This window comes from Molossus molossus, unplaced genomic scaffold, assembly GCF_014108415.1.
Source record: "Molossus molossus isolate mMolMol1 unplaced genomic scaffold, mMolMol1.p scaffold_m16_p_13, whole genome shotgun sequence".
Classification (NCBI taxonomy): domain Eukaryota; kingdom Metazoa; phylum Chordata; class Mammalia; order Chiroptera; family Molossidae; genus Molossus; species Molossus molossus.
In genome coordinates this window covers 72177495-72191570 of record NW_023425348.1, presented here as the reverse complement: position 1 = coordinate 72191570, position 14076 = coordinate 72177495, and the positions used below count along the sequence as shown (strand labels likewise).

The 14076-nt window shown below is 37.2% G+C and overlaps 1 protein-coding gene across 8 annotated transcripts in view; it reads right to left on the bottom strand.

The window, feature by feature from the left end:
* HIPK3 (homeodomain interacting protein kinase 3) overlaps positions 1-14076 on the bottom strand; it is a 110106-nt gene that overhangs the window by 21116 nt on the left and 74914 nt on the right. For all 8 annotated transcript variants that reach the window (XM_036260172.1, XM_036260176.1, XM_036260170.1 and 5 more), the window contains one exon: positions 5372-5495. In XM_036260172.1, coding sequence (XP_036116065.1) covers positions 5372-5495 — 124 coding nt within the window. The remainder of the gene's footprint in view (positions 1-5371; positions 5496-14076) is intronic.

Below are 14076 nucleotides of genomic sequence, written 5' to 3'. Positions count from 1 at the left end.
TAATTAATCCATCCTCTCCTGCATCTTCTATTTCTTCTTCTCACTGAGATCCTTCCCCTAAATTTACAAAAATGTTTCATATCTTCTATACCCCCCAAAATTGCCCTTAACTATTTAAAACTCTTTTCTCATTCACTTAGGAGTCTTAAAATAGTAACCTATATTTTACTTCTCACCTCAACACACTACAATCTGAATTCTACTATCACTCCCATGATGTGGCACTAACATAAGTAATGGCCTGTTAATAATTGACACACTTAATAGTCACATATTAATCCTTATTCTACCTTGAAACTACTTAAAAACTCTGTTCCTTCCATTTCTACAATATTTTTACTGGTTCTCTTCTTAATTCTTGACACTCTTAAATTGCCTTCCTCTATTTGCTCTTTATATGATATTATGTTCTGTCTTTCTTCCCTCTACAATCTCCAAATGCCCACAGTTTTACCTCTAAATCTGTATCTAAATATTTATCTCTTACTCTGGAGCTGCAGATTCAAGTGCTTATTGAAATTCTCCAACTAGCTGGCCTTTAGGTACCTCAAAGTGAACATATTCTAAACTGATTTTCCCTTAAGTCTGTTAATCCTCATGTCTTCCCCCTATGATGAAAACCAACCCAACCCACAGAAATCAGAAACCTGAAATTTATGCCAGACAACTCTCTCTCCCTCATAAGCCTCCCTCAACATCCAAAACCCTAACAGTTTTACCTCATTAGCATTTTTCATAACTGCCTCTCCTCTCCATTCCTATTTTCAGGTCTTCTTCAATTCTGAGTTATACAATGTCACATGCTTCCTAATCAATATACCTGCCTCCCTAATGCAGTCATCTATTCATCCCCAATTTATTATTCACACTGCTAACAGCCATTTTGGTAAAATGCAAACCTGATTGCCACTCTCCTTTACAAAATTACTTTACTGCCTACAGAATGATTCCAAACTTCTGATCACGGCATACAGGCCCCAGCTTCATCTTTTCTCTGCTCTTTACATGCTCCTGTACCATGTTAAACTTTGCATGGGCTAGTTTCTCTTTCCTAGATTGCTCTCTAACGGCTACGTATCAGTGTCTCTATGCATCCTCTCCCACGTCACCAAAACCATGTGACAAGCTTTTACTATAATTTCTTCAAGACTCAGTTCTTAAATATACACCCATGAGAATTCCTCCTCTGGCCCTAGCTGGTATTGCTCAGCGGTTAGAGCACTGGCCTGCAGACTGCAGGGTCATGGGTTTGATTCCCAGTCAAGAGCACGTACCTGGGTTGCAGGTTAGATCCCCAGACTCAGTAGGGTCCTGCAGGAGGCAACCAATTAATGTGTCTCTCTCACATGGATGTTTCTCTCTCTCTCTCTCCCTCTCTCCCTCCCTCACTTCCACTCTCCATTTATTTGTTTATTTTTTGTTAATCCTCACCCGAGAATATTTTTCCGTTGGTTTTTAGATAGAGCCAAACCGGCCAGGGCATCTTCCAGTCTCTCTAAAAATCAAAGGAAAAATATCCTCAGATGAGGATTAACAAAAAAGAAAAGGCTTTCTCCCCCATAGAGCTATGCCTAAACCATCCCAAACAGAGGTGATCGCTCTTCCTCTGCGCTGCTACCACACCTGGAACATAACAATTTTAATGCATCAACAATACATTACAATTATTTTTTTAACATGTCTGTTTCCCTACCAGACTTTGAGCCTCCTCACAACACATTCTGTTTATCCACATATGTATCCCCAATCTTATGTGAAATAATTAAAATCTCCACCTTACAGATTAACGTCATTTCATTCAAGTGTGGTACTTTCCCCTCACCCCACATCTTCCAAGTGGCTGAGTTCCTTGTTTCATGAAAACAGAAAAGTACTAAGAGTTCAGTACCTAGATGCTACATCAGTCTCTTAGATGGTAGCAAAGCATTCAACAACTCAATTTCAACAAACATAGACAGAGTATGCAGATGAATAAAATATGGTACCAATCTTCAAAAGCATACAATTCAGTAGAATAGATAAAATATTTAAGCACATACTCTGCAATTAAGCTAGGAAGTGGCATTATTAGAAAGAAAAAGTGCTAGAAGAGAACAGAGTGCCTAAGAAGTTGGTGTGGCATTGAAAACAAAACAGACCCCCCCCCCCCCCCATAAAAAGGCATCAAGTGAACTTGTAAATTTATTTTTGGTCATAATGCCTGTCCAGTCTTTTGAAGAGAAATTGTTCCACACAAACCTTCTAATACATGAAGGGACCCACCCTTTGCCTCCCCTGTCCCAAGTGGGTGAAGGGTAGGAACCTCACTCAGAAGCAATTAATTCTTAAATTTGCCTTGTAAAGTCACCTAGAAATAACCTAAGCAAATCAGATTTACAGTATCAGGAATGTGAACTAAGAAATACTAAGTACTGTTTGGAGATGAGCTGAAGGGTGATAAGCTAGGGCTGGAGTTTGATGGCCATGCTAACCTAACCAAAGTTAGAAATGAGCAGAAATTCTGAGTAGCAAGTTAGAATCAGAACAGATAAAAGCACTTGAAGAGCAGCCACATCACACTTATGACCTCTCACCAGAGTGAAGTTCTGTCAATGCCTATTAATTCATCTAGTGTCGCCTTGAAACCCAAAGCACCTACAACTCCAGCTTTCACAAAATCTAAGTCATATTATAGCTCCACTTTTGGATTATTTTGATAGTCCACACAAAAATAAATGAACTTGAGCCACACTGAGTAGGTCTCTTTGCAACTCGATACCTAATAAAATAGAATCCTTTAAAGATTCCCACCACCATCCTGTAGTTGAAACAGTAAACTTTATTAAAATATGATTTGAAATCATCAAGCATAATAATGTGAATATAAATTCAGACTTTTAGCTGTTCTAGATAAGAGTCTATCTAAACGCCAGCAAATATTTTGCAGGAACAATCAACACTTACCAAGCTAATACTGTCAGTCCATTCATCCATAACAAGATTATTTAATTCCCTACCACATTTTTTATATGTTCCTGGTAAACATAGGTCCAGTATAGAGAACACTAATAAGACAGTATATCAACAATTAAGACAGGAAGAGATCCAAGCACAGCACCAGTTCGCAGGGCAGCCTTCTCTAAACACACACATAGATACATTTGTGTACAAACAGAGACAAACCGCACCTATGAGAAAATATAACCTGACAAATTCTCAACATGGTCAGTGCCTAGTTGTAGGATCCAAAATTAAAAGAGGAAATTGCCTTGGAAAGGCTTTAATAGATGACAGAGATGATTAAAGAGCTAAAACAAAAAACCCATAATGAAAAGCTAAAATAATCTATTTTTTTCCTGGTGACTCAAATTTGGCGTTTAAGCAAATAATAGTTATCAGTCTAATGCAAATTCTCTTTCACATCATTTGAAAAAACTGATATTGCATTAGAAAGTTAAATAAAGGTTAGACATAAGACATCAACAATATAGTTTCCTCATTTGTAAAACAGAGGCAAAAGCAGTATATGCCTCACGGGGCTATAGTGAGCATTAAATGAGTTAATGTACTGTCAAGAACAGTTCCTGATACATAAAAGCTCAGTAAAGAATCAATTAGTAATATTAATATTGCCCACTGTAACTGCTACTGTAAGGCAAAAAAGTTAAAAATAAACAGCAACAATACCCCAATTGGGTATCCAAGTATATCAGGGTAGCTGATGACTGGAATAGATACAGATATGGAAAAGCATACCCTATGGATGGCCCTTTCACATCCTAATTAGATTGTCATAATCAAAGGAGTACAGAAAGGTCTATGAAATCCAACCACATTAATAAATAAAGTAAAAAAAAAAAAAAGTGCCCATTTTAATAGCATCTGAGAGTCTAAAACCAATTCAGGATTTTAAAAAACAACCTTTGAAAATTAGAAATAGAAAGGTGCCCGCCTATCTTAAAAATATAAATTTATCAAAGCCTATATAGCAATCATCATATTTGAAAATGGGTATAAAGTCTAAAACTGAAACCAAAATAAGGATATTCATACCACTACTCCTATTTGTTTGCATTTATATATTTTAGAAAATAACTTTTACAACACTGAACTGATTACTATGCAACTGTCAATGCTATATGTTCATAACGTTTTTTAATCACTATGTCCCTTTGGAAATAAAATGACATATATTCTGAAAATACTGTTGATATGGCTCAGATTTACAATTTAAATTCTATTATGAAATTTAGAAAAACTGATTTGGGGCGGGTCTTTGTCTTAAATTACCAGTGCAACTTTTGACAAGTCATTTCATTTTCCTGGACTTCAGTTATGTCCTTTATAACACTGGAAGGGGCAGTAACTAGATCATCGATTGGGTCGTTTTCATTACTAACATCAGTTGTCTACAACTAGAACTATGAAGTCCAAATCCAGAGTATAACGAATCAACTTATAATTGCTACCAGGTGGTGTCCTGTTCCAGAGTAGTATGCATGTCATAAATTGTAGTAGTACACAAAATCAAAGGCATATTTCTAGCATTTGGCTGGCACCTCAGTACTTCTGCAGCTAAGAATTATAGGACTCTCCAACTAAATCACCAACTCTTTCAAAACTACAGCTTAGCATCTGCATCAAAGTTAGTGACTGGGTAAAAAGCTGAAGGCAGCCAGTTTGTACAGAAATTTTTACAGGAGCTGTCTTTTAAGAGGTATGATGAATGGAGGTGGGAAGGCAGAGACTATGGAAAACCTGGCCTAAAGAGTTTTATGGATAGCCCTGGCCAGTTTGGCTCAGCGGTTAGAGCGTCTGCCTGTGGTATAGAGAGACCTGGGTTCGGTTCCCAATAGGGGCACGTACCTTGGTTGTGGTTTGTCCCCAGCCCAGGTTGGGTCGTGTGGGTGGCAGCCACTCGATGTGTCCCTTTCACGTCGATGTTTCTCTCTCTCTCTCTCTCTCTCTCTCTCTCCCTCCCTCTCTCTCCCCCTCCCTCCTACTCTATCTGAACAAAATATTTTTAAAAAAAAAATGTCCTCGGGTGAGGATTTAAAAATAAATAAATAAATGGATACAGTCCAACCACTTATAGGTCTATAGTATAATAATGATACAAAAAAATCCTCCCAAGAATTTTATGAAACTGGTTTGGGGGCCTATGGGTTGTAACTTTGTTTATGAAATTTACTTAGTGTTATAAAAGAGTTTTTAAAAATTAAATACAGTTTTGAGATGTAAATTTAAAATCCCCAAGATCTTAGGTTTAGCCATTTTAGTTTTTACAGATTTTTCATATGTAGTATGTACCTAAAGAAATGCAATCCTATTAGTCTATTATTTTTCTTTACAATCTACCAATTCTACTAGATTATCATGATAGTTCTGTTACCTGGTCATATTCCAAGGCTCCTGGGTAGAGCGGCCATCCAAGGAATAATTCTGCAATCACGCATCCCAATGACCACATGTCTATGGCTTCACAAAATGGCAACCCCAATATAATCTCTGGAGCTCTGAAATTAAAAAAATAAATAAATCAGAGTGGTTTTCCTTTAAAAATATCTGATTTCATCTGACATTCTAAGGAAGGTTAGTAAATGACAGAAAAATCACCTTCTATTTATAGTAACTCTTCACTTTTCAGAATTCTTTGAAACCTAGCTATAATCCTGGATTTAGCTTTAAAATGTTATGTAAGTACAATACCACTATGATAAAATATCTACACTTAATCCTCATAGTTTTATTAACACAACATTAAAAAAGGAAAAGCATAGACTTGTTTTTGAGTACAGCAGATTAGAAATAATATACTAGAGAGAAAACTGGCAAACTATTAAATACATGTACTATGACATCAACAGAACTGAAAACCAGACACTGAGAGATAAGACCTAAACAAAACAAAACAAAACTCCAAAGGCTAGAAGTGGATCTAGACTTAGATAACATTTCAGAACAGAATAATAAATGTTCACATAATTAGGGCTATGTGTCATCCAAAAGAGATAAGACCAAGTTCAATGTATTTTGCTTTAAATGGCAGAAAAGTAGAAGACATTATCCAAACAGTTAAAAATCATTTTAGCATTTAAAAAACTGATTATTTTAGAAACGTATTCCATGAAAGGTATCATTCCCAGATGAATGATGTTGCTCCTTCACAGGCTTTCCTACGAGAAGATGAACACTCTAAGACAGGCTCCACACACAGCTGTGTAATTCCAAAGTTAGTCACACAATCATCGTTATACTAGATTTGCATGTGCATGAGCATGTGTTTCCTATTTTTAAAACAATCTCAAACTCACAGAGAAGTTGTAAGAATAGTATAATTTTTTTTCCTGAATCACTTGAGAATAATTTGCCAAATAACTGTATACTTTATAGTTCCTACAAACAAGAATATTCGAAGTAACCACAATCCAGCCATCAAAATCATGAAATGAAACTGATGCATCTCTACATCTAAACTTCAGACTCAAAGTGTGGCCAATTATATTAATAATGTCCTTTATGGCAAAAGGATCCAATTCAGAATCATGCACTGCATTTAGTTGTCTTATCTCCTTTAGTCTTTTTCAATACGGAATAGTTCCTCAAGTCTCTCCTTGATTTCTAAGACCTTGACTAAGATATTACAGACCAGTTATTTGTAAAATGTTCCCCCCAACAGGGATTTGTTTCATCATAATTATATCCAGGTTATAAATCTTTAAGAGGAATCCTACAGAATAGATGTTTTCTCATTATATGCTATCAGGTGGCACACAATTTTGATCTGTTCCATTACTAATAATGTTCACTTTGATTACTTGATTAACGTGGTGTCTACTAGATATCTCCACTGTTTTGTTCCTCCTTTCCCTTTGTAATTAAGTCTTTTGTGGGGTTTCAATTTGAGACTATATGAATAATCCTTTCCTTATCAAACTTTCAATTTATTCATTTATTTGCCTATGTAAATATAGACTAATGGATTCCTATTTTATTCAGTGGGTTATAATCCACTATTATAACTATTTATTTTAATTCTCTAATTTTCCCAAACTTGACCATTTGGAATTCCTCAATAGTTCTTATTTCTTTAACTGAGACTGTCGATTGTCATTATCACCTAAAACAGAGGTTCTCAATCTTGACTGCACATTACAATCACTTTGGCCTGGTCACACCTCGTACTAATTAAATAAGAAACTCCAGGGATGGGACTTAGGCATCATTATTTTTTAAAGCTCCAGGGGTGAATCCAATGCATGACCAAGGATAAGAACCAAAACCCTAGATACAAGTAGAGCAATTGGAAGACTATTCCATCTCCTCCCTACAGCACTTCTGATCAGATTAAGTTCAGGCACACATCTGAATGTGCAACCACTGGAAGCTTTCCAAGTCAACTGTGCTCCTTGAAGAGGTTTCCTAGAAGGGAATCTGAGGGGCACAATTCCATAGGTGCCACAACTATCTTCCCCAAATCGTTTGTATCTTCGTAGTTTACTAGATACATAAATAAAAGTAAACGCAATACGTTCCCTTACCAAGTCCCATTCAAATGTGCCCAAATTCTCTCGTTTACCCTGGTGTGCCACAAAATATTATCATTTTCTGTATGTATCATCACATATAAAAGGCTGGGAAGCAATACCTTAAAGCACTTACAATTTAGATGGAACTGTAAAAGATGTCAGTTCTCTCAGCCAGTCTTACAATAAACTCTAAAATTACACTATACATGAAAGAATAATATATCCATTGGTAATGAATAAAACTTACTTTTTTAGTTACTTCTTAATTGGCTCTCAAATACTTCCCCTGGACTACATACACTTTTGTATAAAAACGATCATAGGCCTGGCCGGTATGGCTCAGTGGTTGAGCATCGAGCCATGTACCAAGAGGTTGCTGGTTCAATTCCCGGTCAGGGCACATGCCCAGGTTGTAGGCCCACTGCCCAGTGGGGGACATATAGGAGGCAGCCAAACGATGTTCTCTCTCATTGATGTTTCTCTCTCTCTCCCTCTCCATTTCCCTCTCTACAATCAATAAAGAGAAAAAAAATTTTTTTAAAAAAAGATCATCGCAGGGATTCTGATATGTGAACCACTCTTAAAATAAAGCTTCTGTTCTACTCCTAAAGAAGTTCTTCCACTTACTTTTTCATCTACCTTAACTACCTCCTGAGCATCAACAATGTGTCGGTGCTAAGGATATAGCCGCGATAAACATCATTTGCACTTCTGCAGAACAGGTAAGGCACACAATAAACATGTCTACTGAATGGAGAGTGTAAATAAACCTGTTGTTTACCACTCTTTCACAATTAGAAGGCAAGTATCAAAATCAAACAAACTCAAATATTGAGGTCATATGCTAACAAAGGCAATCTCTACCTTAAATGCTATCTTTCTTCCTTTATTTTTTTGCCATGTATTTTTATCAAATTTATCATTATTTATTAAGACCAAATCCTTTGTATGTCTCTAAAACCCTGAAACACTGATATAAAATATAAAGTGGGTAAGCTGGAAAAAGTTTTTTATTTTAAGTGGGAAACTAAACTCTAGATGGTTTGCAGGACTTTTGCTAGACCCCAGAAGGAAATGTTGACAGTAGATGCCTCAAATAAGAACACAGTGAAGTACTATCACTCAGAAAAGATGACTACTAATGGAACATTTTATTTGATTTATTTAATTTTTATTTACTTTTTTAAGTTGAAAATTTAACTACTGACAGAAGAAACCTAGCCTTGTTAGGGAAAGGGGTTTCTCAGTTCAGGAACTCAGTATGCACAGTTTCGAAACATGTTCTTATAATAGATAGATGCCTTAGGTTACCATGGCAAATGCCATTAAACTATGAACTTCTGCCCTGGCCAGTATGGCTCAGCGGTTAGAGCATAGGCCTGTGGTCCAGAGAGACCCGGGTTCGATTCCCGCTAAGGGCACGTATCTCAGTTGCAGTCTGTCCCCGGCCCAGGTTGGGTCGTGCGGGTGGCAGCCACTCGACGTGTACCTTTCACGTCGATGTTTCTCTCTCGGTCTCTCTTCCTCCCACTCTATCTGAACAAAAAATGAAAAAAATGTCCTCGGGTGAGGAAAAAAAAACTATGAACTTCAGTGATGATTTCATGGCTCCTAACTTAGTTTTTCTACATACAGAGAATGTTATCAGGCCAACATAGTATCAGTATAATGCTGCTATTCGTCAGCTTCTTGTGACTCTAGTGACAGAACACAGGTGTGGTCAGGTCTAGCACACTGATCAAATCATTTCTGAAATGACAAAGCTGCTAATTCTCTCAGGTAACATCACTCAATAAGATCGCAAGATGCAGCCATCTAGGCTTCTCTTGATGATATTCCTATACAAATATATATTTACATACTTCTCTCTACTTTTGACAATAAGATACCAAAGAAATGCAGCAGCAACTTGAAAATTATAAACTCAATAAAGATAAAAACACTAAAAAAAAAAATTTAAATTAGCATACCATAAAAAAATAATACTAAAATAAAGACAGTCTTCTCTGCGGTAGAGAAAGATGAAGAAGGCATTTGTTATTTATTTTTATTATTATTTTTTTTTAATCCTCACCTGAGGACATTTTTCCATTCTTTGTTCAGATAGAGTGGGAGGGCAGAAGAGAGAAACATCGACGTGAAAGGGACACATCGAGTGGCTGCCACCTGCACGACCCAACCAGGGCCGGGGACAAACTGCAACCGAGGTATGTGCCCTTAGCGGGAACCAAACCTGGGTCTCTCTGGACCTCAGGCCAATGCTCTAACCGCTGAGCCAAACTGGCCAGCTTCACACACTGTCTGCATTTAGCATCCAGGATACCACTCAGTTCTGCTCTTTACCCCACTAGCACTTCCCTCTCAGATTCCTTTCTAGTTCTACCTCATTTCCACAACCTTTAAATTCTGGAGTGGCCCCGGGCTCAGTCTTTGGATATCCATCATCTCTATGCACATTCACTTCCCTTAGGGGATCTTATCCAGTCACAGTTTTAAATACATACTATCTCTATTCATAAGACTCCCAAATGTGTATCTTCAACCCAGACCTCTTTCCTTAACTCCAGACATATGTATCCAACTGCCTACTAAGCATCTCTTCTTGAGTATCTATTAGATATCTCAAAATGATCATGTTCAAGAAGAACTCCTAATTCTCAACTTCCCCTAACCTACTCCTCCCCAACCTTCCCCATCTCAGGAAATAACATCTATAGCCTTCTAGTTTCTTTGGCTCGTGATTTGGGAGAATCAAATTTGATTCTTCTCCTTCTCTCACTTCCCACATCTATCAACAAATCCCATTGACTCTGTCTTCAAAACAGATCCAGAATTTGACCATTTTACTCCATGTTCACTGCTACCGCCCTTGTTCAAGCTACATCTCTCATCTGGATTACTGCAAGAGCTTAACTGCCCTTGCTTCTGCCCTTGTCCTCTACCATCTATTCTCAACTTAGTAGCCAGAATGATCCATTTAATACACAAATCAGACCACGCCACTCTTCTCAAAATCTCCCAATAGCTTCCTACCACAGAGTAAGTCAAATACAAAGGTTACATATGATTCAGCTCTTAGATACATTTAAAATTTCCTACCATTATCCCACTGGCTTGCACTGATCCACTTTCAATGGCTTCCTTACTGTATGAACCATAATTCCTACCTCAAAACCTTGACACTCATTTAGGAAAAGAAGTTTCCAGACATAGGGAACAATAGGACTTAATCCCTTCACTCTTACATCGTGTTTCTGATCAAAGATCATATTAAAAAGGCCTTCCCTGACCATCTTAAATAGAAGGGTATGCCCCCGCACCAACACATACACTTAGCTTCTCTCTTTTATCCTGCTTAATGTTCTCTATAGCACCTTGTCACGAACTGATATATGTTTGCTTATTATATTTCTCTCCTCCTCCACTAAAATATAAATTCCATGAGAAATTTTTTCATCGCTTTCAATGCTATACTCCCAGGAATGAGAACATAACCTGGCACATATTAGGCACTCAGTCATTATTTGTTCAATAAATTGATCAACCAATGAAAGTTATTAGTATTCATTCAATCATTTGTTCAGGAATGCTAAGAATATTTTTGTTAAATCAAATACATGAACGTTACCAACCAAAAGACTTTAGCATGTTAGCCACTTTGCACTGGGGACCATAAAAATGTTTGAGACTATATAATAAAAACAAATACAATTTACTGAGCTTTAACAATGGACCAGACCTCATGGAAATAACTTTAATGCATTATCTCATGTAAAGAACATATTCTGAAAACAGACTTCCTCATTGTTACTCTGCTCCAAGATTAAAAATGCTAGTAAATAAAATGTTCCACGTAAAACAGAAAAACCCCTCAGCCAACCCACAGAATCTGGAAAAATAATAAGTCATTATTTTTGAAGCAATTAGGTTTTGGAGTTTTCACACAGCAACAAACAACTGAAACACTCACTGTCCAAAGGACCCAGAAAGTGATGTAGTAACTGATATTTCAAATGCCGGATTCCAAAAAGCCTTTCTCGTCATACTACCTCAAATTATAAATCCTGTATCCACAAGAAACACAGAAAGCCAAACTAACAGAAAAACCTAGAAACTGACACCAAAGTCATTTTTAGTAATTCAATTAAATTTATGCGCTAGTTTTATTCTCCACAGAACAGGAAAATACTAAATGAACTGTTTTCTAATAATTCAATAACATGAAAACCTAGTGTGTGCCTTTTTTGATTAATTGGTCTTTAGCCTTCCAGGACAATCAAAATAAAGTATTTTGCTGCCATTTTTTTAAACCAACTTTTCATTCTGTGTAATTCTTTTAAAAATTATATTCCCTGGCTAGTTTGGCTCAGCAGTAAGAGCATAGGCCTGTGGATGTAAGGGTGGCAGATTCGATTCCTAGTCAAGGTCACATGCCTGGGTTGCAGGTTCAATTCCCAGCCCTGGTTGGGATCATGTGGGAGGCAACCAGTCAATATGTCACTCTCTCATCGATATGTCTCTCTCTCTGCCTCCATCCCTTCCACTCTATCTAAAATATTCTCAGGTGAGGATTAACAACAACAAATAAACAAAACAAAAGATAAATAATTTTTTTTTAATTATATAATAACAGCAACACCCTGGCCAGTATAGTTCAGTTGTTAGAGCATCAGTCCATGCACTGAAAGGGTCTAGGGTTCGATTCTTGGTCAGGAGCACATGCCTGGGTTGCAGGTTCAATCCTTGGCCCTGGTTGGGGCCCATGTTGCTGTTTCTCTCCCGGCCCCCCTCCCATCCACTCTCTCTAAAAATCAATGGAAAAAAAGTACCGCCCTGGCTGGTTTGGCTCAGTGGTTAAAGCGTCGGCCTGCAGTCCAGAGAGATCTGGGTTCTGTTCCCACTAAGGGCATGTACCTCAGTTGCAGTTTGTCCCCAGCCCCATGGGGTTGTGTGGGTGGCAGCCACTGGATGTGTCCCTTTCACATCGATGTTTCTCTCTCTTTCTCTTTCTCTCTCTCTCTCTCCCCCCCTCCCTCCCCCTCCCACCCACTCTATCTGAACAAAAAATGGAAAAATGTCCTTGGGTGAGGATTAAATTAAATATATATCTCCTCAGGTGAACAGTTACATAACACTATGAACCAGGCAATCCTCTAAATGCTTTATAAATATTAACCCATTTAATATTCATATCAATCATTTTAATAGATAAAATAACTTGCCTAAGGGTCACAGCAAGTACCAGATGCAGCTGGGATTCAAAGCCAGGTTTTATAGCTTCAGAATACTTTTTATCTAGTACATCTTAAAATAATTTCTAGTATTACTAAAACTATCAGAGTTTTATCTAACTGGAAGTTCTCCCACTCAGATACTATACTTATCATTGTGTTCTTCTCCTCTTTAAACATATCGACCTTTGATTTTAAAATTAACCAGGAAATATGAAATATAAATATACTTACATTAAAAGAATTCTAGTTGACATTTTGCTAAGCCATTTTCCTGATCTGTAAGAATTTACTCATCTTAACCATAAATAATATTTCACATTAAATACACAGACATCTGCTGGATGCCTCTTAGTTAAAATAAGGGTCTTATTTCAGCAGTTACTGTGTTCCTAAAGAGGACTGTGCGACATCCTTTTACAGAGGCAATTAGGAAATGAGCTCAACAGTGGATGTGACCGTCTACTAGCCTGTAGGTGTGATTACTCATAACTACCCATTCAATGTCATGCACGCAATAAATTCTAACAAATCATAACCCTATACTCAGCAAAAGACAGCAAAGACCTAAAGTGGTCATAAAATACAGGTACTGGTAAACATGTGTTTGTACAAGCATAGCAAATCTTGAAAAGGTTACAGATCCAAGTTTTATCAGCAATTATCTCTGAGTAATCAACTTGACAAGCAGGAGGAAACAGTATGCATTTTCACATTTGTTTCTAAAACAAACATCTCATACTATATAATAAAAGATTAATGTTTAAAATTTGTCAGTTACCTATATTTTGGGGGAATTTCATGTTTCCTAATATTCTCATCATCAAATTAGACTAAATATAAGGGACTAGTGCATCTTTTCTATTTCCTTCCATTGTAAAGAACATTTTTCTAGAGAGAATTTTTTAAATTTTTATTGAGTTTATTGGGGTGACATTGGTTAGTGAGACTTTTTGACGTGGAAATGCAATGCCTCAGGAGGGAAGGAATTCTGGAGGTGTCCCCCTTAGAGGCTCTATCACTAAATGTGATAATACCATGAAGGAGACTCTTCTAAGCAGAACATGGGAACTTACACTGGAAGACTTCCAAGAATCCTTCTAAATGGTAATGCAACTAAAATTTATAGTATTAAAGAACATTTTGACAACTGGAACTTGAACAGAAGAATGACTGTTTAAAATATACTTATGAGCCCTGGCCGGTTTGGTTCAATGGTTAGAGTGTCGGCCTGCGAACCAGAGAGACCCAGGTTCAGTTCTCACTAAGGGCATGTACCTCAGTTGCAGTTTGTCCCCAGTCCTGGTTGGGGTCATGTCGGTGGCAACCAGTAGATG